Source organism: Apostichopus japonicus, chromosome 8 (assembly GCF_037975245.1).
Source record: "Apostichopus japonicus isolate 1M-3 chromosome 8, ASM3797524v1, whole genome shotgun sequence".
NCBI classification, from domain to species: Eukaryota; Metazoa; Echinodermata; class Holothuroidea; order Aspidochirotida; family Stichopodidae; genus Apostichopus; species Apostichopus japonicus.
The window spans coordinates 11,483,617-11,509,897 of NC_092568.1; the positions used below are offsets into that span (position 1 = coordinate 11,483,617).

General features: G+C 35.5%; 4 protein-coding genes across 4 annotated transcripts in view; 2 read left to right on the forward strand and 2 right to left on the reverse strand.

Moving 5' to 3' along the window:
• The window catches only part of LOC139970624 (peroxisomal ATPase PEX6-like), a 77,949-nt gene that overhangs the window by 33,736 nt on the left and 17,932 nt on the right, over positions 1-26,281 (reverse strand). Inside the window, exons 8-10 of the mRNA XM_071976477.1 lie at positions 5,799-5,900; positions 5,036-5,112; positions 308-443 (exon numbers count right to left, since the gene is read on the reverse strand). Of these exons, the coding sequence (XP_071832578.1) occupies positions 308-443; positions 5,036-5,112; positions 5,799-5,900 (315 nt within the window). The remainder of the gene's footprint in view (positions 1-307; positions 444-5,035; positions 5,113-5,798; positions 5,901-26,281) is intronic.
• Positions 8,396-9,683, forward strand: LOC139970626 (melatonin receptor type 1B-A-like). The gene has a single exon (XM_071976479.1). The coding sequence runs from the start codon at positions 8,683-8,685 to the stop codon at positions 9,679-9,681; it is 999 nt and encodes a 332-aa protein (XP_071832580.1). The 5' UTR covers positions 8,396-8,682; the 3' UTR covers positions 9,682-9,683.
• LOC139970627 (melatonin receptor type 1B-A-like) lies at positions 12,154-17,822 on the forward strand. The gene has a single exon (XM_071976480.1). The coding sequence runs from the start codon at positions 12,154-12,156 to the stop codon at positions 13,147-13,149; it is 996 nt and encodes a 331-aa protein (XP_071832581.1). The 3' UTR covers positions 13,150-17,822.
• Positions 17,838-22,109, reverse strand: LOC139970628 (delta-type opioid receptor-like). Its single transcript, XM_071976481.1, has one exon. The coding sequence runs from the start codon at positions 21,982-21,984 to the stop codon at positions 21,001-21,003; it is 984 nt and encodes a 327-aa protein (XP_071832582.1). The 5' UTR covers positions 21,985-22,109; the 3' UTR covers positions 17,838-21,000.

Genomic DNA, 26,281 nt, shown 5'->3' on the forward strand with positions numbered 1-26,281 from the left:
GACATACAATCAGCGTCCATAGCCTAGTGGTTAGGGTGTCTGCGTACAGAGCGGGAGGCCCGTGGTTCGAATCCCGGTGGAGGCTGAAAGTTTTTTCACTGTTCTTGATTTTCCAACTCATTACGATTTTCATTTATATATATAGGTTTGCATATATAAGATACATGTAGAGGTTTATGTATATTGGTTTATAAATATTGGTATATACTGTATATATTAGTTTATATATATAAACCTGTGTATATATTCCTATATATGTATATATAAACTTAATGGTAAAGATTACATTATGTGATGTCTAGTTTACCTTTGGAGCACCAATTGTGTCTGCATGAGCAGCTTGCATCTCATCAAGGGCGATACCAAAATCTGACTGGTGGATCTGAATACCTGCGTCACAGAGGTCATGTTCCTCCGAGATAGATAGTTCACTTCCAAGTGAACTGAAATTATAGAAAGACATGCGATAAATTATCCAGCTAATTAACTCACTGCTTTCGAGTGTAACCAGCAAAAACCGACTGATCTATTAAGTTTACACGATTTCTTCAATCGATCAATGAGAATGACCTGCCATACATATGGAAGAGTACATCAAACTGTGCAATGAACTTTTTGCAGACAGGTAATATAAAAGAGTTGAGTTGAGTCCCTTAAGGTTTAAACACACACTGTACATATTGTGCCTTATCCTGCCTGTTTTCATTGCGTTAATTTTACACACCTCCAGTACTTTTAGACGGTTACGTTTTAGCATTCTTTTTCACTAACAAAGTGACATCTATGTAATATAAAATGACAAAGAAGCCTCAGGCATTATGGCTTAAAAGCAAATGTTTGAACTTCATCATACTAAATTACAACGTCCTATTACCCACCAAGTCATCCACACTTGTCGCAGTCAATTTATAGTCATTAAGTATTAAACTAAGTTTTTGGTCTTTAAGAGCGCTGGTGTAATTGAAGGGAAACCAAAGTATAATCCATTTTTGGTTTCCTGGCTTTTTCCCATTGCTGCCAAAAACAAATACCAAATTAATTTATTTTATTTAGAAATCTATAACTAATTATTCTGAGATATGTTCTGTAGGTTTAAAAAATAACAAAGAAACCGTGGACTTCGTAGAATCAGCTACTATAGAGGGACTTTTAACTTTCAATATAAAATGCTGAAAGCAATTTGCTGCAAAACCATATTCAGAATATTAAGATGAAAATTAAATCCAGCAATAATTTCTTTAAAAGTTTGATCCAAACTTTGACAAGTACCATAAAAAGCAGGCAATTTCAAAACGTTCTGCTTCTGTTTGTTATAACTGACACTTGTTCAATATTTCATATTTTTTGTCACTTGTGGCAACTACACTACCAAGGGCACAAGGTTCATCTTTATGTAAACTTCATAACCCAAAAAATATTTTTGAAGAGAATTGGTAAAACATTTAATGTGAAAGACTGCCCTCTCTGTAGCTATACTTACATGATCATTGCTCCAGATTTATTTATAAAGTCTGATGATAACACATCACTATAGTCATACAGTATATTATGAGATATTGCAAATATATGAATTCTAAATGCTTTAAATTTGATCAATCTAACAAACAAAGGCAGGATAAGAGAACTTAACGATCACTGAAAATGGAATTTAAGCAGTCTTAACTCTACTCTGCAAGTCTGTCACATGTACTAAAGTATACTGAAGTATGGCTATCAATATTGTCTTCCAAATGGTCAATCTCAAATTTCACATTATCAGTAAGTTATACTTTTATCCATAATAACTAAAGTTGTTCACTATAACATATTCTATGTCACTTGCTGCAACTAGCTTGAGCATAAGTTTTCGCCCTTGTATTGCTTTCACAACCAAACAAGCAATAGTGAAGAGAATTACCAAACCATTTGATGTGAAAGACTGCCCTCTCTTTAGCTACCATAACAAGAGCACTGCCATTGATTCAAACATATTTCTATAACTTCTGATTCACTTTCCATCTGATAGAGATAATTCAGCACAGCTTGAATCAATTTGTTACTCCCCCCCCCCTTTCACCCTACCCTTCTTCATCCATTTTGCATCTTAAAACAATGAGACATAAACATAACAATTTTTGGCCTACAAACTGGAAACTTTAGTGGAAAGAATCAAACGTAGAGCTAGTTGAAATTAGCTATCACAGCATTTTAAAATGAATTTGAATTCACAGCATTTGAAAATGCCCCCATTAATACCACAACAGTTTACCTGCCTCGGGCATTTTAATACGCTCTCGCGGGATATCACAGCTAATTTGAGCTGTGCAAGTGACTTTTCCACGCTCATTCCCTTTGCTAGGTTTGGCGAATTGACTATGTAACTCAAATGCCAATGTTCCAGACTAATCACCTTGAAAGGTGAAGAAGTGGGCATTGGCGAAAAATGAACGGCAGTCTCACTAAAGGGTGGATTTTCAGATGAGGTCACTGTTGTCCACATTTCAACAGATCCACACACTATAGATTACAAATGTTACATATTACTATATGGCATGCAATGTACAGTAGTCTTTCTTCTTCTCCAAAATGGTCACATTCAGTGGCGGAGCGTCCATACAGTCAGGGGGGCGGATCCCCCCCCCCCTGACGGACTCAAATGGACTGCTGGCGCCCTTTTCAGCTCTTTACCACTTTTTACTTATTCGTGATTATTGACTTTTTTATTGCTCTCTCATCTACTTATTGACATTTGTCACATTTTGTTGGTGTAATTTGGCGATGACACCTATTTATTCTTCGTTTATCTGCAAATTAGCCAGGCCCGGAAAGGGTCATTTCCAGCGATCTAGGTAGTATCTTTACTCAAAAAATTCCTGTATACGCTACGCGCCAACCAGTGGTGGCGCTCCGCTTAGATAGTGTCCAGAGCCGTATATAGCTCTGATAGTGTCGATGGTGCCCCTAGAGACCATTCTCGCGCCTCCTGACCAATACCCCTAGCTCCGCCACTGGTCACATTAGCAGTAAAACAAACTGTGCCTAAATTCCTACATGCATAGAAGGTTATAGGCTCCTTTACATTATATATGAACAGTATTTCTCTGTTAAAGTTATAATGTAATGTGTGTTGATGTTTGATAATAGCTCAATTCATGGTTTTAATTCTCATATAAAAAGTAGACTAATTTGAGCCAGCCTTCGTTACTACACTCTCACAATTAGACTTGAATATGCTTGATAGCAATACTGGCAGCACTATAGTGTAATATTTTGTAAAATTTATATGCAAATTTAATCGAATCAATAATTATTTTTCCAAAGGATCTTTGTTGGCTACCATTCAGAAAAAAAGGAGAGGTATTTAGTAGTGGTCAAGCAAACAATCAACTCAGAAAGTGGCTTTAAAAGAAATCTTTAGAAATAGAAACTGTTATTTCTAATAGGTTACGATAAAAACAATTAATGTATGTTTTTTAGATCCTCCTGCAAGCAGGAACTCGCGAAGAAGCCATTATTGGCTTATCAAAGCCACAAGCTGACCAAAGTCAGTCTCTAAGATTCATAATTTAACGTCCAAGATTATGAATTGTCAATTGTCAACAACTCTGTAACTGGACGACACATAATAATCTTGGAGTGACTCGACCTCGAATTCGGGACCTTATGATTGTAAGGCACCGGCATAATAACCACTGAGCTAACACACCTATCTTCAATGTGAGAGAGGTATGAGATGCTTAATTGTTTATCAAGTTCAATTGTACGTTCCGCCGCTTATAATGATTATGGCTTTTTATATCCAACAGTACCCATTTTATCTTTCAAACTTCATGTTTTATAATTAATTTTACATCAGAGGAAAATATTTCCACTCAGATTAATTATGTCCTTGATACCTTTTAATTACCATTCTCACTCATCAACTTGAATATTTTTCAAAGAAATTAAATTTGATGGGAAAATCTCGGTAAAAACCCTCTTCATTTGGCAATTTATTGTCATTTATGACTTTGGGGAAAGACAGATCCTTAACAGTGTGCCATCTGTCTTGCATATGTATGCTGATAAACAAACTTCTTGCGGGGGATCTTTGATGGTACTCTTCATCAATTCGTTCAACATGATAGTATATGTAGTATAAAGATGTCAGAAATTTGGGATTATGACAAGATTATCATTATTTATAGGATTGGATTCCCATTTTCCAATGTATGACATATCAGAGGATTTCTAGAATGGTTGTAAAACTATATCTGCTCAATTTGAAATTTCTCTCAAATTTAGTTTCCTGATACATTGCAATAAGTTTTTTGGGCTTAAACTAGAGAAATTCCTTACAAAGTACAGTAAGTGGCTTGTTTCGGCAATGCCACATTTTCCAGCTATACAATTAATGTTTCATTCACTATTGATAGTTTGCTGTACTAGGCTCCTCCCAGGTTTTTAATGCAACCTAGAGATTATCTGTTATAATTTTAAGATTCACATGAATACTGAGCCTAGGTTGCTAAAACATTAATTGCAGATCTGTTCTTAGTCTAGCATCTAGCCTCAAACATGAATCAGCCTGACATAGGCTAATGTCACCATATGGGTGCTTTGCATTGCCAGCTAGCTTATTGCTCCTTTGTTAGCAAAAGAAACAATATTCACAGCTTTGTTTTACATTCTATTAATCACTTAACTATCTCTATCTGAATGGAGGGAGGAGGGGGTAGGGAGAGTGAGAAGATAGAAAAATGGTTATTTTTAATATGATCCACAAAATGCAACAAGCTGTGTTTAATACTACTATCATCTAGTGAAGGTAATAATGGAACCAGTTCAACACAGTCTATTTGATAGTATAAGTGAAAAATAGTTCTTTTACAAACTTCCATCTAATAGGGTAAGCTGGTCATACTGAACCCAATTCAACCCAACCTTACTTTAAGTGTAACAGGGCTTCACCATACCACCTTGCAGATCCCCCTACATGGTATAATGGCTTGATCCAGCCATTTACTGGCACTCATATAGTGGTGAACGATCTGCCATCTTCAATAAATCAACTCACCAAGCTGAGACTATCCTCTTGTGTGCCGCTCTCAGTGTATGAGAAACCAATGCAGACAGGTCCCCAAGTACTGTTCCCTGTTTAAATTTAAGACCAAAAAATTAAATATTTACAGAAGAGGAGTGACCATTCAAATACGTGTTTACTTTAGTAATATGAAATATAGAACATCTGGAAGTTTTTAGTTTAATATATAGTTTAAAGTTTTCAGTTAAAGGTAAATCTATTCCAGTATGGAAATTAAAGTCAACTGCACAGAATTTTCCATTTTGTCCTCTAAAATTATGTATAAATATATATATATATATATAAATATATATTTATATAACTAAATATATATATATATTTATAGAACTATATATATATATATATATATATATATATATACATATATTTTTAGATAATTTTAGAGGAAAACAAATCCCTTCCGCCATGGCTACTGATACCACAAAGATCAATCATTCATCCAAGACTGAAGTTCATGATTCACACCTTCCCAGAAAAATATTAAACAAATCATAAACAAATTTGTAAATAGCTTTTAAAGTCTTGTGTTATAAGGGAAGTGAAAGAGGATTTAATACATATAGCATGCAAGGGATCCTTTCCTTTTGAAACTTTTATGATACACACAAAAACATATCGATCATCATTAGAGAAGGAGAGAGAAGATCACATGAAATACAAAAATCAATCAAACAAAAAACATTTCAACTGTGTGAAACATAAAAGAAGACGTTATTAGTACTCTGTTAATACTCACTGCTGTTCGCTTAGCAATATGGTCAAAGTCAACATCAAATGCAGTTGGTATGTCTTCACATAAAGCTTGTAGCAGTTGTTTCCTCTCTACTTCTGTTGGTGACTAGAATGATGAAAAAAAGAGAAAGAAAGAAAGATAGAGTAACAAGCTGTTGATTCTGTTCTAATGATTAACAAAATCATAATCTCAGTATCTTGTTCTGAGTTCAACATATAGTGTAGCTGTTATAAGCCTAGATGGAATACAATTGTACTCAAACCATCAGCTTGCATAGCAATAGCTCATGAATGTTACCATAAACAGGGGGAGACCATGTATACTTCTGCACGACAGGGGAGTGACATCCATAACAAACTCAAGTTAGGCTCAGCCCTCTCCCCCCCCCCCCCCGCCCCAAGATAGAATCTTACAAAAGAAAATCCTGTTAACAGTAAATAAATATACAACATTTAAATGCACGATACATCCTTAACAGTTGAAAATATTTCAACATTGATTTCAAACCTGCTAATTAAAATAGCACCATTTTGCATCTAAGCGCCCAACATTTTACCAAAATATTTCAAAGGGAAAGGGAGATCCCCTGGATTACACACAATCTTAGTGCCAGTCCCCCCTCCCCCCACCCCCCCACCCCAACTGACAGTATGGTGCCAGTTGGTACGTGCTAGTCAAGTTGGACATTTAAAGTAAAACATAAGTTATATATGTTGGTATAATTGTTTTCTTGCAGTCAATTAGTTGAATAAGATTTCAGAGATTTAACTGCTTTCAAAACTTTTATATCCATCTCTGAGAAAGATTCACAAATAATAAAGAAATACACTGAGGCTGATTTATTGTGTGTTTCTGCCGTGATGAAGTCCCTACAGCCTGACTCTGCTTCGACAACACACAAAATCTCATAAAAAATGACAATAAACTATTGAGTAAAACCAATAATAACCTCTTCAAAATCTATAAAACCTAGGGTTCAAGTTTTCATTCTTGAATGTGTCTGTGGCATTAAATGTTTCATCCAGGCATCAGGCTTATTATTCTATGTTTTATCGAATAATTGATTTCTCGCCCACATATCCACCCAACTCGTGCATCAGCCATCAGCAAAACATTAAACCAATAACATAGATTGCTTTTTCTATTGTTTCCCTTTCATATAAGCTATTCTTCCTATTAACGTATCTTATGAGTCCTCTTTATAAATTTTATATATATACTGAAATGCATAAATGAAAAAATGAAGGGACAAAAATGGAAGGTTATATAGTAACTGTGTAAGTGTCACTAGATCCAGGCACTGCTTTGACAATACACAAATCTCATAAAAATGAACATTAAACTGTTGAGTAAAAGTAATAATAAAACCTCTTCCAAATCTATAAAACCTAGGGTTCAAGTTTTCATTCTTGAGCGTGTCTGTGGCAAACTGATATATTTAGCATTAAATGTTTCATCCAGGCATCAGGCTTATTATTCTTTGTTTTATCGAATAATTGATTTCTCGCCAACATATCCACCCAACTCGTGCGTCAGCTATCAGCAAAACATTAAACCAATAATATATATTGCTTTTTCCCTTTCATATTTTATGAGTCCTCTTTCTAAATTTTATTTTTACACTGAAAAGTATAAATGAAAAAATGAAAGGACAAAAATGGAAGGTTATATAGTAACTGTGTAAGTGCCACTAGATCCAGGCACTGCTTTGACGTGCACAAATCTCATAAAAATGAACATTAAACTACTGCATAAAAGTAATAATACAACCTCTTCAAAATCTATAAAACCTCCAAGTCATGTACAAGTTCCTTTCGTGAACATGTCTGTTGCAAAATGTAGCAAAGTTTTCTATTAAATATTTCATCCACGCATCAGGCTTAACATTCTTTGTATTATCAAATAATTGATTTCTAACCTACATACCAGCCCAACTCAACTGTGCATCAACCGCCAGCATTACATAAGTGGAAGGTTATATGTGGCGACATGAAGACTATTAAAACAGCTCCAACAGGAATGTAAAACCAATAATTTTATCCTGCTATTAACCAACCTTTTAGCACTGTGCCCACTTAACTATTGATTGATCATCCCATATATATATATTGTCAATCGATTTGACTTTAGCCTACACAGTCATTAAAAAAATCAGGTCCCCTAATATAAAGTGAAAATATTCAACCTTTACCACGTTTCTAATGTAAATAAAATGATAAAAGTGACCTCTTTTTTTTCATCTTTCTTTTATGCATGTTACAGTAGTTTTCTTTAATTTTCAATGAATGGAAGTTGCTATTGGCAACATAACATAACTCTCGCTCTATATATAACTTATGAAAGTCATGGTTCATTACCAAACATAAATATATTAGAATTAGAATTACCCTGGTTAATGGTAATAAAAAGTTGTGGGGTTGATGAGGATATAAGTACACTGGAGCTATTATTATAGGATTGTCGGCTGTAATAAAAGTAACTGTCGACAAAATAACTTCTTTACTGTCAGAAATGACCTTGCTTTAACAGTGCAGGAGTAACAACTGCTTGTTGCATGTACTGTATGTGTCAGTGTCTCATACTTGGCAAGTTTTGACGGTGCTATAAATTAAGTGACCAATTCATTTCAATCGATATGGATATTTCTCTCAAATAATGCAGTGTTTAACCTAATTCATGGCGTTCCTTGTTTTTAATAACCCCCATATTTTGTCATTAAAATTGTGTACTAACTATTATATTGGATATATGCCACAGGATTGGATTGGAACCTGAATTTGTTACGACTTGAGATCGATATCCTCAAACCACTTCCCTGATGGAAATACAGGGGATATAAGAAAACATATTTGTCGTTTCCCTAACACATTATAAAGCATACGTGCTAATGTTTTTACTTGTTTCAAGTGAGGACAAAAAGTGCAATCATTTTTCGCATATACTACATATATATTTGAGGAGTATGGAAGACTTTCAAAATTTGACAGCGACGTCGGTAACATTGGCTGAGAGTAGATTTCTCTTCGGAGTGACAATAATCGTTATGTTAGCTGCATTTTGTGGAAATACCATCTTGATAGTTTCCATTCTACGTAAAGAAGCCCTACGCCATTCATCGAACTTTCTCTTAGCTAACATAGCTCTCTCGGATCTGTTGACCACTCTCTTCGGCATGCCTTCCTTCGGAGTACGACTTCTCTGGCCAGACTTTCTGCCTTCCAGGGAAATATTTTGTAAGATATGTCTTTTCCTTTTCATAACGTGCACTTCTTCATCTTTGACCACTCTGCAGTGTCTCAGTTTTAACAGGTACTTAATGATAACCAAACCACGTTTCGTCTTTGATCGATTCTTCAGTAAGAAGAAGACCATCGTTATGGTGGCGATGATATGGGTCTGGTCGGGCACCAGTATCTACATGACGATATTCGTCTGCGGAACTATGGAGAACACGCAAACTCTACACGGATGTTACTTCAAGGAGGGCGACCTTCGTTCGTGGGTGTGTCTGTCTGTCGTTTTGGTCATCAGTGTAATTGCTTGCTTAATTATAATGCCCACGTTTTTCTTTCTCACACTAGTTACTATTCGTAAATCAAGGAATAGAGTTGGAAATTCTCAAACTAGTGGGGTGAATCAAGGATCGTTCTCCAAAGAAGAAGTTGTTATCACTAAAATGATGATTGTGATTCTGATCTTATTCATCATTTGCTGGATTCCATATTCGACCGTTCACTTTATCAACTTTCGAAAATTGCACTCTTCGAGACTTAATTTCATTGTGGCCACATTTACCTTGATGAACACAGCAATCAACCCTGTTATCTGCATATGGTTTTACAAGCCTATTCAACGGTCCATTTATGAAATGATTTCGCTTAATTAAAAACACCTTGTACATGTTAGTTATTATGGGTACAAAATTACAATCTGAACCTACAGCCAATTTCATCCGGTGGGTCTATTTTTTCCCCATACTTACAATTTCAAACAAGATAGCAATCCATGGAGTTGCAGATCTCATCTCTTCTATGATGGAATGGAACTACATTGAACTTTGACCTCGACCCTTAACATAAGTACTATTTTAAATTTGCACCTTCTTTCTCTACATATCTTGTGGTTTAATGACTTTTTTCAACATACTGACAAGCAGAAAATGGCTAACAACAGTGTTGGGCATTTGACCTTTGACGTTACCAATCACCCAAGCCACGAGTTTAAAGTACATCGCTAGGTATGTAACCCTGAACTTGACATGACTTACGTTCTCGGAGGAGTTTGTGTTACACTTTTTGCACAATTCAGACCAGTTTTACCCATTAACTCAGTTGACTTTTGAATCTGTCTTATTTCAAAATTTGCCCCTTCTCTCCCTACATATCTTGTGGTTTAATGACTTTTTTCAATATACTGACAAGCAGAAAATGGCTAACAGTTTTGGGTATTTGACCTTCGACCTATGACATTACCAACCACCCAAGCCACAAGTTTACAGTACATCGCCAGGTACGTAACCCACAAAGTCTGAACTTCACCTGACTTATGTTCTCGGAGGAGATTCTTGCACAATTCAGACCAGTTTTACCCATTAACTCAGTTGACCTTTGAATCTGTCTTTTTTCAAAATTTGCCGCATCATTCTCTACATATTGTGTGGTGGTTTAATGCCTTTTTCCAACATGTTGGCATACAGGAAATGGCAAAAAACCAAATTTTTTGATATATTGACCTTTGAAGTTCTCTGACATTTGACATAAGACGTTATCAATCACCAAGGCACAAGTTTACATGGTTTACCCACCAAGTTTGACCCCAATCCTAAATCTGTCTTTATTTCAAAATTTGTCTCATCATTCTCTCACATGTACACATTGCACACACACGCGGACGCACGCGCACTCACGCATCCTCCAAATTTCTGATGTGGAGTGAAGTACAATATCTCATCTCCCTTTACATTACATGTAGGGATGAGATTGTAAACATATTTTAATAAACTGCATCACAAGTACATCAATAAATCTATACTTTTGTACCTTCAACAAAACTACATATCATTGGTAGTTTTGTATGGATTTTATTATTTTTATTAGCTTTTGAAGTTTTTTCTTCAGGAAATGTAAAAAACAGAAAAGAAAAGTTAACAATACACAATAAACTATAATCAATACCATTTTTACGAATGTGAGATGCATAGCATGGAGACCACAAAATTAAACGTAACCAATCACTGTTAATCTGCTAAGCTTTATAAAAGCAGGCTTATATTGCACTTGTAAGCTACTTCAAATATATCACTTCGCCATCTATTTGATCTGCTCTCCACGGTATAACAGCAATTTCCTATTCTTTCTTGTTATCCAGTAGTATAAAATGATGGATCATAATTCAACAATTTGCTTCTCTTTCTAATAAAATGAGAATATCTGAATCTTCTGTGTTATTTATCACGATCCCAAAGAGAAGTATTTCATAGTTTGGACTGGATCTTCAGCTTAAATTTCACGAGGAACTTTTTGGATTTAGATCGGATGTAATTGTTGAATAATCTCGCTTTACACCAAATATCAAGTTTTTATTTTAATCAGACGAGAGCTAATTGGAAGAGCTTGTATTTGATGTAGTATTTGAGAGACAATTTGACTGCATGGAGTGCTAGCTGTGCTTGATCAATCTTCTTCTGGAGTACAGATGATCTACAGCATATATCACATGCGTTAATAGATCCAGTTAAATAGAATTACAACAGGTATACAGGCCTTTAAATGCTTGCTACAAAGATGCAAGTATTTAGGAAATCTACTGGCTAAAAATCAAGTTCAATCATCTTCCAGAATTATACGGCACACACATCAGTTGATACTGTCAGTAATTAACGGCTTTTGCGGGATCAACCCGATAATGTTTGCTGATAATGACCAGTAAACACCGGGCTTATATGTCAAGTACGGAACTCGTGTGATTTTGTGACTGACGATAGCTTCCCTAGTTAATCATGTATTCATGTTGTTAATGTTTACTGGCAGGAAAATGCAAACTGCATGTGCACCAGCAGCTATAGTTTACACAGCTGGAAGAATCACTTAATTCGTGTTGATTATGAGGAATTATTTGATCGTGATCATAAATACTTTTCTACCAGAAAGCGGCTAATTGTGTACTTTGATACCGATAACATTTGACAGGTGTCATTACATCACACCAAATGTCATTTTATGTATAATATATACTCTTCAATTGGTACATTTATAGTGTCGGCTGGGCCGACCTACCACACACTCATACAAAATGCACGCATAGTACCCATGCATACTATAGCTCCAGTTTCATATATTAGGCAGAAAATTTACTCTAAATGAACAAACTTCTTTCAATTTACGGACATGAAATGCAACCTGCTGCCTTAATTAAAATGAACCGTACTCAGGAGACAGATTTTGGCCAGGATGATGTTATATCTATGACTTTTGGCATCTTTCTATTTGAATCTACTTTGATGATTGTGGTACTTGCATCCGTTGGAAATATCATGGTCATAATCTCAATCATCAGAAAGAAAGCATTACATCACTCTGCCAACATTCTCTTGGTAAACTTGGCTTTGGCTGACTTTCTGACCACGGTGTGCTCTATACCTTCGCTGGGATTACGATACCTCTGGCCAGATTTCCTGAGAGAGAGGCAGACGTTATGCGAGACGTTCCTTCTTCTACTGATGGTCTGCATGTGTTCGTCCATGACGTCCATGCAGTGCATCAGCATCAACCGTTACATATTCATCACCAAGACTAGGGCCACTTACAATCGTTTCTTCGGTACCAGAAAGACATCTGTCATGGCCATGGTGATATGGATCTGGTCAGGCGTGAGTATCTTTTTAACCTTGCACGTGTGCGGAACCCTGGAATATTCCACCAGCCTCGGTGGATGTTACCTAAAAGAGGGGGATCCACGATCGTGGTTCTGCCTACTCGCCGTCATTCTTGCTAGCGTCGTCTTATGCATATTCATCATGCCAACATTTTCATTACTGACTTTGAACGTCATTCGAGAATCGAGAAAGCGGGTACGCGATAATCTGTGTTCAACGAAGGATGGACAAAAGCAGACAATTTCCAAGGAGGAAGTTGCAGTAACTCAAATGATGTTGACGGTGTTGGGTCTGTTTCTGATCTGCTGGATTCCGTACAGTGCCGTTCATTTTTGGAGCTACGAAAAGTATCCACCAAAAGCGGTGAGCTTTACTGTTTCTGTGTTTGCATTATTAAACACTGCAGTGAATCCATTTATTTACGCTTGGATGAACAAACCCATTCGCAAGTCGCTGATTGAGATGATATCTAAAGCTTGAAGTAAATGTCTAGCTCAGAAGAGGATTTAATTACGAACCCAGTTCACTGACCAAATATAGTGCTTTAATGAAATACTGTAATACTAACTAAATTTATAAAATGGCCAAAAAAAATCATTGTATTACAAAATAGTACTGTAAGTTATGAAATTGAGACAAATATTGTTAATACACCCTTGGTGATTTTAATATTTTCTCTGCTAAAATTAGTTGTAAGTGTGTACAATGTACCTTAAAAGGATTTTTTCAACCATTCCATATTATTGGTATTACATATTTTGATAAATGTGAAATGTTAAAATGCAATATGATACATGTACATGTTCCAACAATATGAACGTTTATATAGTCTTAAAACCAATAGTAGATCCTGCCAATTACCGTGCAATGTTAATGACAACCTGTCCTGTAGTGAACGTTCTTACCATTAAAGGTCTATGGACACCTAAGGACAACATTGTCTTAATCACTCTTGCAACTCCCATCAAAATCCATTTTAGACCATTTTACAAGTCTTTTCTCAATTCTAGTTTTATTATGAATAAACAAAGTGGCTAGTGATGCACATTGATGATGTACAGGGAGTGACTGCCTAATATTCTGTTACGTTATCCCTTTGTTTTCACAATGCTTTGTGCAACACTCCATGTCATAGTTTTTAGTTCATGTTTATATATATTTTATGAGTTTCCATAATTTATCAAAAACTTCAAATGTGTATATCTTGGATACAAAAAGAGCGTTCAAAAAATTGTCAATAATTTTGAATGGTATTTATCACACACATCAAATGTAGTACTGAATGTGGGGCGAATTAGCTACAGTAGGTGTCCGTAGTACTTTATTGTAGTTCAAGGTTACTGCAATTACCATAACAAAAAGTAGCAAAAGGTAAGAAAAGGCAACACCTTGATTAAAATACATTTACCCTTTTACTGTGTCTAATTCTCAAAATATATGCAGTACAGTAGGATAAATTGTAGCATTATGTCCAGGGTTGAAGAATCCTGCAGGATTTTCTGCACTCAAAGTCTTTCTCAGTGTTGGGGACTCAAGTGGGCGACTGGAGATGGCGACCTGCAATCGAGTCGCATCATATTGTTACTTGAGACTTGACATGGACTGACTAAAACTGACTTGAGACTTGCCTTCAAAGACTTGACTTGATGACAAAATGAAATAAAAATCATTGCTAAAAAAGAAAGTTGTTTGTGATATGCACCTTTGTATGTGCAGGATCTTTGCAGCATTAAGTTTGATTTGCGATAGCAACTACAGCAAGCACGAGCATCCATCACACCTGTACAGCAGTTCCAAGCTTTGTAGTTTCCAGCCCCGCAAATCCCCACACAGAGATGCAGCGACGCTACATTTTACGATATGTTAGCAGTGTATTCATCATGGTGTTCAAATAAATATAAGGATATTTAGAAGCTGAACATTCGTGTATTGGGCAAATTGGCGAAGTGTGCCAACTTTAGGCATGTGACAAGATTGACACATTGTACACTTGCTGTCAGTAACATGCACATGATTTCAAAGGTGTGGGGGAGGGGGAGGTCCATTTTTTGATATTTCCCCACACTGATTTAAGTATGGGGACATATCAACCATATGATACAATATTTTACAAATAAGGTGTGCGGGCTATGGGGTCGTGGAATGCGACTCCTATGTAGTGGGGTCTGGGGTCCTCCACCAGAAAATAAACAGAGTTTTGAGGTCAAATGGTGCATTCTGAAGCATACTTGGATTACAAATTAGGTCTATAGTTGGGTCTTAACACAAGGTGGCATTGAAAAATACTTTTGAATTTGGAAAAATCCCCTGACTGAACATTTTCCCCCTGACTGACAATAGAAGTGGGGGTAGGAGATGGTATCTATAGCGGATGCCACTCCTCCGATGTAAACATTGCATGAAAGCGTAGATTACTCATTAATCTTCATCGCACCATTTTAAACTGAATTATGTAATAAAAAAAGATAAAAAAGGATATGAAAATCTGACCTATTTTGATGTTTTCAATTTTCTATTTGATATCAATATAAACCTTACCAGAGTTCTTCTAAAAGGATATAATACACAAGGTATTTAAAACAAAACACAAATTGGTAAGACTCAAAGCTTGGTCAATTGTTTGAGATACTTTTGGGCAAACAAATAAAGGCAGCAAGAAATTAATTGAGGATGTATTCAAACATGACCACAGCTGATCTTGTTGTCTGAATGAGTCCCATTTGCAAGCCGACTTAAGGAAAGAGATATAAGATGACAAAAGAGGATGTAAAAATACCTAATTGATCTTGTTGTATTTGCGACAACTTATTTAATTATGCTCGCATCAGAATGTAATCATTTCAACATTTTGCAGCAAATTAAAAAAAATTGTGAAATCAACATTTAGCAACAAAAAGATTCCTAATATTTGCATCATAAATGTTAATTTTTCAACATTTTGCAGTAAAATGCAGAAAATCATCTTTTAACATTTTGATGGCACTTTAACGATTCCATCGTTTGTAGGCATACATTTTCCTTATCTTGGGTTCTCAGTATTCCTTTTTGTGCTGCAGAGCTTTTACCTTTAAAAGGAATGATTTGTAAGACACTTTGTGATTTGCAAAATTATCTTTAAGTTAATCCATCGCAATTACACCAGGAATGACGTGCAATTACTGAGCACTTCCTAAGTTCATTATTTACCTTATGAGACAAACTGGATTATTCAAATTAGCCAGTAACTAAATCATATATAAACCGACCACACTATCATTTTGTAAGTTTAAAGCCCTGTTTACACTTGAGAACGAGCGCTGTGTTGAGCCCTCAGCTTGGAATCCGATCTATTGTGTAATAAAACACGGATCAGACCCTGTGACTTGTACCCATGATAGCCTAGGATCAAGAGGTCCCTACAGCATCAGACCCAATGCTCTGTGTTAAACTTGTTATGTAGACATAGCTGGGAGTAATTTACCAATCTAGGTCGGTGGTGATGACCTCTACCTTCTGCTACTATTTGTTACAGGCCTTATTTGGTACAATCATCTAGTAGGCAGTACAGCAGTATTGCACATCACATGGTCAACTGATCCGCACCTTTTTTTGCTAGTAGACAAAGCTCAACTTCCTATTCATTGGACGAGAGTGCAGCACAGGGTCCGATACTGAACACAGGGTCTAATGTAAATGCAAAGAGGTCCAAACTGTATCCTTTACACCTGGCATGCGGTTTGCATGATTCGTTGGTAATGTAGACACGGCCATACAGTATGTGACTTTATAGTCAGAATGACACGAGGTTAAAATCCAACAGATCACATGAACTTGGTATTACTTTCCAATTCTTGAAAAAAACAAAACAATGCAGGCTCTCATTTTATGTTCTGATCATGCCATTGCATGTATACACTATACAGTATGTGCAAATTAACATAAATGTGTATAAGAACCAAGTTTGTGTATCTGATAATATTTACTAATATGAACCCATTGGCACTTTACAGCCTAATCTCTCAATTATGAAAAGAAAATGTTTATTCCAGAAAATATTATTACTTTTATTAACCATTTATGGCCTTTATAATAAAAAACCATTCACTTTAATCCTAGAAACTGTTGCAATTTTACATTCCTAACATTACAATCAATAAAGAAAGTTATAAAGATATTTGTACTCTTACTTAAATGTAAGAATCTGTTTTTTTTTTTACATTGCAATAACCAATGGGTCAGAATCCATAATTTGAAAGAAAATGTCCCTTACAATGGAAGAAACAAGTTTCTTTGTTCTCTGTGAATATATTACATCTGCACAAATTTCTGATACAACTGGCAACTATAGTTGGTAGCTACATACTTCATAAAATCCTTCTTCATTTACAAATTTATACCTTTAACCATGGTAACCTCACATTTTTATGCAGAAAATCATATCTTTGTAGCTCATAACTCCTTACATGTAAAAGCAGCATTTAATGTATAATCTATGGTATGATGAAATGCATAAAATGTTTCAAGATCTATGTTACTAGGTATTGTCTTACTGTAGAGCTTTCACAAGAGACTTTTATGGCTACTTGAAACTGTCAAGCATGCTGAACCAGCAACAACAAGAACCTAAATCAAGGACTTGATAGCTTGCAAGAGCTCACATCCTATCATAACTATTGCGGTACCACTTTCATCATAAAAAATGTAATATGTTAAAACATAATGAATTCCCTCTCGGCTAAATAAAAACATATCATTGTCAAAACAAAAACACCTGAAGTTGCTTCTTCCCAAGATTGAGTGGAACTGGAACTTGTAGTTTTTATATATAATACAATAATTTCAAAAATGATGAGAGAAAATATCAAACCAGTTCTGGAAAGAAACTGCTACTGCTACTGTCATAGATCTATTATTTACGATTGAGGATACAGTTAAGTAGCAACATTAAGAAAGTGTCTCCAAGGAAGTAAAGCAAACAACTTTTTTATACTTGTAAGGTTTAACAGAGGTGTATTAGTGTGGAAAACACTGGGAACATATTTTTTATTATCCTTCTTAAGCTTTCATTTTATTTGTTCAATAAAATTAAAATGTTAGACTACAGTATCTATTTCAGGATAATTTTGGCTCTGACTCTTCAGGAGGTGATCTCTTTATAAAAATCTTTTAGAGCTGTCATTCCCCCCCCCCCCCCCCCCCGCTTTTATGTCTGGTTATTAAAGGTTCTTACAGAATCTGGTTGTGTTTATTATCTCATGTAATACATAGAGCCATAATACACGAACTGGGCGAGATCCTAATTTAAAAAGAGGCAGAACAACTGCCAAAAACAAGAAACTTAGCAGTGACTTGAAGAATCTCGCTGCAAACTTCGTTTTGAACCTTTGTCAGTCACAAGCAGTAGGATTCGCGCAATAAAACGTGAGGAAAGGCGTAAATGAAAACAGAGTCGAAAAACAATAGCAGAAGAGGTAAAGAAATAACTAAATGTAGCCAAGCCTAATATAAGTTCCATAAACATGGTACTCACTGTAGGGGAGGGGAGGGGGAAGAATGTCATGAGAGATTTTTGTGGACAATTATCAGCAGTTCTATCAACGTTTGTACACACACAAACAAAACACAAAATAGAAAACGATCATATATTACTTTCATCATTTACACTTAGTAACTCCTCGAAATGAAAAATATGATGAGATACAAAATAATACTTTTAAGGTAATGAATGGTACATATTCCTCATCCATGCAACCAGTTAGTTTAAACCTCACAGCCACTCAAATCTTAAAAGACTTACTTCCAATAAAAAGGCAAAAGGAAATGCAGCAGGTCGCCTTTCAAGTTATTGATTTTAATGTCTAGTAACAAGTCACGAAATCTCTTTATAACAGATGACTGATAATCTCAAGTGTTTAGTCCAGGCCTAAAAGAAAATTAAATATTGCTTTAAACTCGATCTGCAAAGAACTGTAACAAAAAGGGTTTTGCGAACTTCAGAAGAACATGACAGTACCAAAGCATGAAATTTAACACCATACCATTTGTGCTTTAAAAAAGTTTATTAAGTCCCTAAAGTCATCCAAATTAATTGGCTACAACTATACTAACCTTAAATAATATTTTACACTTTTCCTTTGAGTTATTACAGAAGACAAAATGATCATTTAAGTTTCTTACTTTAATAATTATTAACTTAACTATTAATTTGGTTTATGTCATACACATTTAAACAACACTCAAATTTTATGTTTGTTGAATAGAAATTAGTATGCTAATTTCTGTGCATATAGACCAAACAATTAACTTCTCTTAAGCAGCCTCCCAATGAAAGCAGCCTCCCAATGAAGACATACTGTATACTACTGTATAGTGTGAATCCATTATTCTATCTAATAGTTATTGTATGCATGTATACATCTATGCATGCTTTTGTGTTGTATAGGGCCTTAAAATTTGATTGAATGACAGAGAAGTCAAAAAGGGATGAATTCTGATGGATACAGTCTATAATTACTTTAGATGTTTCTATCTAATTGAAATGTACATTCTAAAGCAAGGGGGAGGGGGGAGGGGAGAGGGAAATGGATCCAGGATTTTGAAAAGCGAAGAGGGGGGATGGCTGTAGGGTCAATGAAATGGACTCCAATAAAGGTGACCCCGGACAATTTTAAACATTAAATTGTGTTAGGTTGAAAGGGAACAAGGACATCCCTACATCCCCACTCTGGATCTTAGCTTGGGGAATATAAATGTACACTAACAAGGGATCAAGCATGTTAACGATTGAATTAAGATGATGATGAAGAGGGAGATTTTTGATATTCCTATCAGGGCTGACTTTCTGCTGAATTGTCAAAAACAGTTGCAACGATATATTGGCAACAAATATTAGTTTGTATTACATGGAGTAAGTCAACTTTGCCATTGTTGCAATATCCAGACTTTCTTCAAATCAAAGATGTGCAGTATTTAAAGTGAGATTTCTCATTCTCATTTTACTCATGTTTCAGGAAAAAAAATTCACACCTAGATCCCTGTTTGAGGATGCTTTGATGCAATCAAAACTTCTTTTGTTTCAATCTTATATTGTTAAATTCAATCTAATATTCTACCAAACATGCATAATACCGTCGGCAACTCTTTTTTTTTTATAGTAAAAGAAATAAGAATTTTGATTGAAATGATTGAATAAGAATGTTTTAATTGTTTTCTTTTTCAATCCAATGTTAAGCTTGTCATGAATACATGAGTAAAATTATTTCCAAATGTTCTTTGTCGCATAGATAGGACACACATTATATAGTCAATCAACGAAAATGCAAGTTTAATTTGACCTACTAATTGTCAATGCACCTTTCATTGCATGAACAAACAGACCTGTTGCCTCCAAGTCAAAATTGCAAAGCAATGGAAATGCATATGCTTGTAAAAAGATAGATACAACACAAATTTCAGTGCCAACCCTGGTGCACAAAGAAAAATAAAACTACAAGACCCAAAAAATTGGTGTTAGTAACGTTACCATAAAACCTCTGGATATAAAATTGACATTACAAAAAAATGTTCCCTGACATAAAATTTAAAAGAATAAAAAAAAAACCTATGATTTTGGTTCACAATCTGTTACAGCATAAAATAAAAATTAAAAGTTAAATTCACCAGACATCATCCTGACCTAATTTTACAGTATATAGTGTTTAACTGTTAAATATCATGACACTTGCTGTGTTTTGGTATCCACACATGATAAACAACGATTCTACCAATGGATTGGATAACCGAAATGGAACGTATTGGCATCACTATAACACACCTTGTGGTACAAACAACATTTCAAGTATGATACAGGTAAGGGTCAGGTTCTACTGTATGCCTGGCCACCTCTTTTGGCCCCCTGCTTTGACGCACACACCGGTGTGCCCTGGCCCTCTCCTTGACACAAGGATAACTCTACCAATGAGCTTGGACTACCGAAATAAAATGTATAGGCCACATTTCTAATACTCATAATATTGTAAGTGGTGATGTGTACAACATTTCAAGCATGGTACAGGTAATAGTTAGGAACAACTTTCAGAAGTAGAGAGCTGTGAAGATGGGGGAAGGGGTATGATGCCTCTTACTTCAACATAGCCTAAGTATGTTAATAACATACTGTATATATCATGAACTATACACATCATAAGATTTTATTCAGCTTTTTACTTCTTTTCATTTATGCAGCTCTATTAATTGCAACTACTAAAGATTCAGTTAATTAGTTGTACAATTCAATTAAATGAAATAGAGGTATTTTGCTTCTGTTTTTCAATGAGCCTATTAAAATTAAACTGTCGACATGTTCATAGTGAACTAGAAATGTTGATTTGCTGTATAATTCAACGAAATTGAAGTATTTTCTCTGCTATGTGCTGGAGCACACTTCAAGACCTTGGAAAATGAATGTCTAAGAAACCTGTTCATTCCAGCATAAACCATTGGATTAAGAGCAGAGTTAATTAGAGCTAGAAGACAACTAATATAATGTAACTGATACAACGGATGTGTGTCATAGTGGCTGAAATGGATGAGGAGCATCGGTAACCAACACACTATGAAGGTGAGGTACACGACCAGCATCATACGGGTCACTGCGACCTCCTCTTTGGAGAGCCCTGCATTCGACGATCTACCCTGGGAAGAAGACCCTTCTACCCTCCGTCTCGTTTTTCTTATCTTCAGAAACGTCAGTGCGAAAAAGTACGGTATGACGATCATGCAAGGCACGCACGCGACCAGAAACGCTGTGGTCAGAGACCACCAGGCTTTAGGGTTTTCATTGTTTATATAGCAGGCATGTATTTCTTCTACATAGAGGGCTTCTCCGCCTACTGTCAAAGCCATGATACTAATAGATGCACCCACTACCCACGTTCCAACCAAAATTAAAGCGGTCCCTTGTCGGGTGAAGTATTTCCTGTATATCTGGCGTGGTTTCGTGATGATCATGTAACGGTCCACGGCGATGCATTGCAACGTGGTGATGGAGGTGAAGACGAAGATGAACGTGATGTGCAATAGCACCGGACAAACCCATCGGTCCTGACCGATCATACTGCTCTCTTTGAATAGACCCAGGATAATTGTGGTCACACCAGCAATGAGAGCTCCAAAGTCTGATACGGACAAATTAGCTATGAAGGCATTCGATGTGGTGTGCAACCTCTTGACAAAGTAAATGGCTATCAAGACCAAGACATTACCAGCCGCTCCGATAGCAAGAACAAGGACACTTAGTAGTGTCAGTATGACTGCAAATGGTTCATCGTGGATGCTGGAAACTGATGAATTAGACATTCTTTGGTTTTCTAAGGCAAAAACCTTCAAAACCGTTCTAATATCTCTTTTATAACGCACCTCCACTCTGATGGTGACAAAGTTTTCTGTAAAGTCTTATAAGCTTCTTGGTGTACTGTTTACTTCATGTTGTTTATTTCCCATCAAAGGAATTAAATAATTAATAAATTTTTACTCTGATATTCCATGAAAGAAAATGTGTACTTCTCAAAGATTTCAAATCATTCAACTTACGTCTGATGGCGATGAGAATCCAAACAACAACGATGCGAAAAGAAATACATCCACAAAAATATTAACAGATGTAAACTTTTTGGAACTTCGAACTGTCGGTAGCAAGTGTCACAATATGTGTTGCACAGCGAGTGTGTAAAACATGTCAAAACAAATATTTAAAAAATAGCAAAATAGATTACAGGGTAACATCTCATCCACTTTTCCTGTTTGTTTGCGGTTTTTTTCGGTGGCAAATGTAACTGAAACCTATCAGTCTGATTTGATTCTTTGCGATGAACTTAAAACTGAAAAAGAAACTCCGAGTGGACCGTTCAGTTGCAAGCATCATCAAAACATCCAGTTACTTGCGATTACAAAGCAAAACATTCCTTTCTAAAAACTGAAGAAAGATTGATACCATTCTTTCCTTCCATGTTCCAATACATAAACTACTGTATAAGGCACCTATCAAACACTTTCAGACAAGAAAGAATTAATTGCAACACGCCAGAGTTTTTTTCTTCCAGAATGCAGAGACAAATGCGGGACAAAGGCCAGACTGGAATCATTTGGAAAATGGAGTGCACTTCAGCAAGTAGAACCACGTCAGAGATACAGGAAATACAGGGCTCTCCTCAAGATCTTTCAAAAGTTCTTGATAGCAAAACCATAAATAAATTTCTTAACAGCTCTCCTCGGACGATGCATTTGAAATGTTTCCATGCCTTGCAAATTGAAAATTGCAGGATGGAAAAACTGTTGTGTTGATCATTGTATTTCTTTGTGATCACAGTACTAATATAGCACATGCGCATATACTGTAACTCTATATATAGGCTCAACAAACATGAATGGTCATAATTATGGTGATAGATTAATTACAGAATCCTTTGTTCCACAATTACCTCACAATGAAAAGGTTCCCTCACTTCCTCTGTTAAGGAGAATACAATAGATATTGACTACTTGATTATGCATTATATGCTCATACTCATTAACATATATATATTCTCAGTTTCACAATGGTTTGAAGATAAATGGCTCTCAATAAGTAAGGTATGAAAAGTATGTTAAACTTGGTAATAATTTAGGCCCAATAACAACACTAAATGAAATGTTCACCAAACAGCACTAATGCAAATACAGTAGTACCTCTAAGAGTCTCATTAACTTTTGAACTGCAAAATAGCTGCAAACGTTTTAGTCCACAATTAGAAAGAATCGTTGCACATTCCTTCGAACTTGAAAAAAAGCAACTACTGAAAAACTTCCATAGGTCGGGTGAGTGAAGCAAACGACTCTTAGGGCAAAGTGCAAATTATATAGTTAATAATTTCGATCTAAAAATATATTCTGTTTGAAAACTGGTTAGAATCGGTCTATGGATGCCCTGAAGTACAGTTCAAGTACATATATGAATCGCTTGGACAATTTTACATTTTCTACATAAAAGAATTTTAATGATCTGTTTCAGTAATCTTCACATGGGATATTTACTGATCATACAACTGCTGAAGACATCCGTCTACAAGTACACTAATTGCCCCAATTAATCAAATTAATGACATTAACTGACATGTTACAGCTCAACTTTAAACAGGGTTGAATATCTTACAGGGAAGTTTTCATGACTAACTTTTTTCTTTGCACCCATAGCACAAGTTAATGATTAGCTTAATAGCATAATTTTCATCTTGGGAAACTATTATAGTGACATGCACAACAATCCCTTCTTAAATTTTTTAGGTAGGTTCCATTTACGAAACCAATATAAGGCAGGTTTTCTGGAAAGTTACAGTAAGTGAATTAAAATTTTGTGAACTACATGTGACCCCCCAAACAAGGTGCGCAGTCAAATATAAAAGAGCTATGAGGTATTGGAATAAAACAAGAAGAGAATGCATGTTGGTAAGGCCTATAATTAACTCAACACATTTGTATGTGACTGGATGCAAAGTTTTGCTGCAAAGCAACCCAATAAGACATTGAAAATTGACAAGTTACTTAATTTACAGTAATACTGGACAAAATGACTGATCTAAAATCAACAGTATTGCAGCACCAATAATAAAGTACTGTACACTTCCTGACCTCAAATGTCAGGCACTTATTCAAACCTATTCATTAGAAGAAGTTTAAATAAACCAGCAAGGACATCACTGATACTGTCTAGGCAAAATCTTAAGTTTGATAAGTGATAAAGACCATTAAAAAAGGTTGCTGGCCAAATAATATTTAACTGCACCAATTTGTGATTGAGAAATCACCTTTTTTTTGGGCATAAAGGCATCATGCAGTCTCAACAAATCCACTGTAACAAGTAATTACTGAGCACTAAGAATAGCAAAGTATCTAATCAAACATCCAAAATATGGTCAACCACATAATTTACATAATGATGAATCTTTTGCAATTCTCTGAATTTTGCTGCCCAGACCAATTTTTCATGTTATTATTAATCACATGCAAGAAACAACTATGTTTCTAAATTTTGACATCTGGAGACCTCTAAAGAACTTTGACCTCCACCAAAAACAACAGGGTTCTTCTACTTGATACGGGACATCCACATGATAACTACGGGACTCACCAATGTTTCCCTTCTTGAGATATGTTTGAAGCTAGGCATTACAAACACACATACAAGCACCCCTACACGCACTATACACTCACCAGCCTGCATGACTACAAAGGTTACGATTATCATCGAAACCAAAACTGTTTGACATTTTATGACATAACTTGAAATAATACCTAAAACTACAGTATAGTCACACTCACACCAGTGCACAACTTTACTTCAGTGTCAAAGAGAAAGTTGCTTTAAATCATCTGAGGCTCATTAATTAGGACAGCCTAGCTGAGCCCCAAATTTGCACTCATGTAGCTCCTCAACTACAAGCAACACAAACATAACTGTGTGTATTAATCAATTAGTGATTTATGCCATAACAATAGGTGCCTTGTCATTCATCTCTCCAGTGCCCAATTTTTGTATACATGTATGAACTTACAGGAATATTAGGGTTTCATATATAGTAATGAGAACATCATCTGTGGAATCGGCCTGGACTGAAGAAAATTCAAGAAATGACATCATTATTGAATTTAAGTTTACAGAGCAAATTTCAAGATGTTTAAGATACCAGTATTCTATACTTGAAGTCTATCTTGAATTTCACCAGAATTGGTGGAGAGTAACTCAGACACTATAAAGTAGTTTTCTTCTTTTTGGACTATGAGATATTGACATTCTCCATCAAGTGGAAAGTGGTGTAATGTACTGTATATATCTTAGCTTTGAATGTACACAATAAAAGACCCTACATTTAACCAGATTAATTAGATCAACTGCTTATTGTCATTCGAGGTACATATTACAATTCCAAAAATGTGAAAAACAGTCACGCATGTATGTAGAATTGACTGAGAAAGGACCATGTCAAAGATTTTTGAGACATTTTCAAGAACATGACAAAAAGGATGAAACAATGTACCTCACATGATAGGGAACAATGATAGAAAGAAATTTATTCCAAACAGGTATAAATGTGTTCAGGATCATTGTCACACTATTCATTAACATTCTATATAACAACAAACCAACCTTAATAGACACAATTTCCACCTCTTGGAACATTACAGTAGATACTCTATCATAGTATCTTGACCTAAGTTTAAGAAAAAAAAAGTACAGTGGTCTCTGTCAGTAAATTATCCTTCATAATGCATTATATTAATTTGTTTTTTAGTATACAGTATATTAGTCTTCAACTTTATGGGAGTTTCACCTTTACTAAAACCAAAACCGACCAAAAGTGTCAGAAAAGTTGAAATAAGTTAATTAATCACCTGTTAAGAGGCTGTTGAGTTTGCAAACAACATTTGAATAAAATGGGGGGCAGGGAGGGATTAGCTGACACAAATCACATAATACCACTATGAGTAACAATAGCAGTTTTAAGTACTTCCTTGTTGCAATGTTTTCAAAATGGATAATTCATATTTATTCCATGCTGATCGAGACAACCTTCTTTGAGGCCATGGGTAGATGGGCTACACTAATAATTAACAGTTTCAG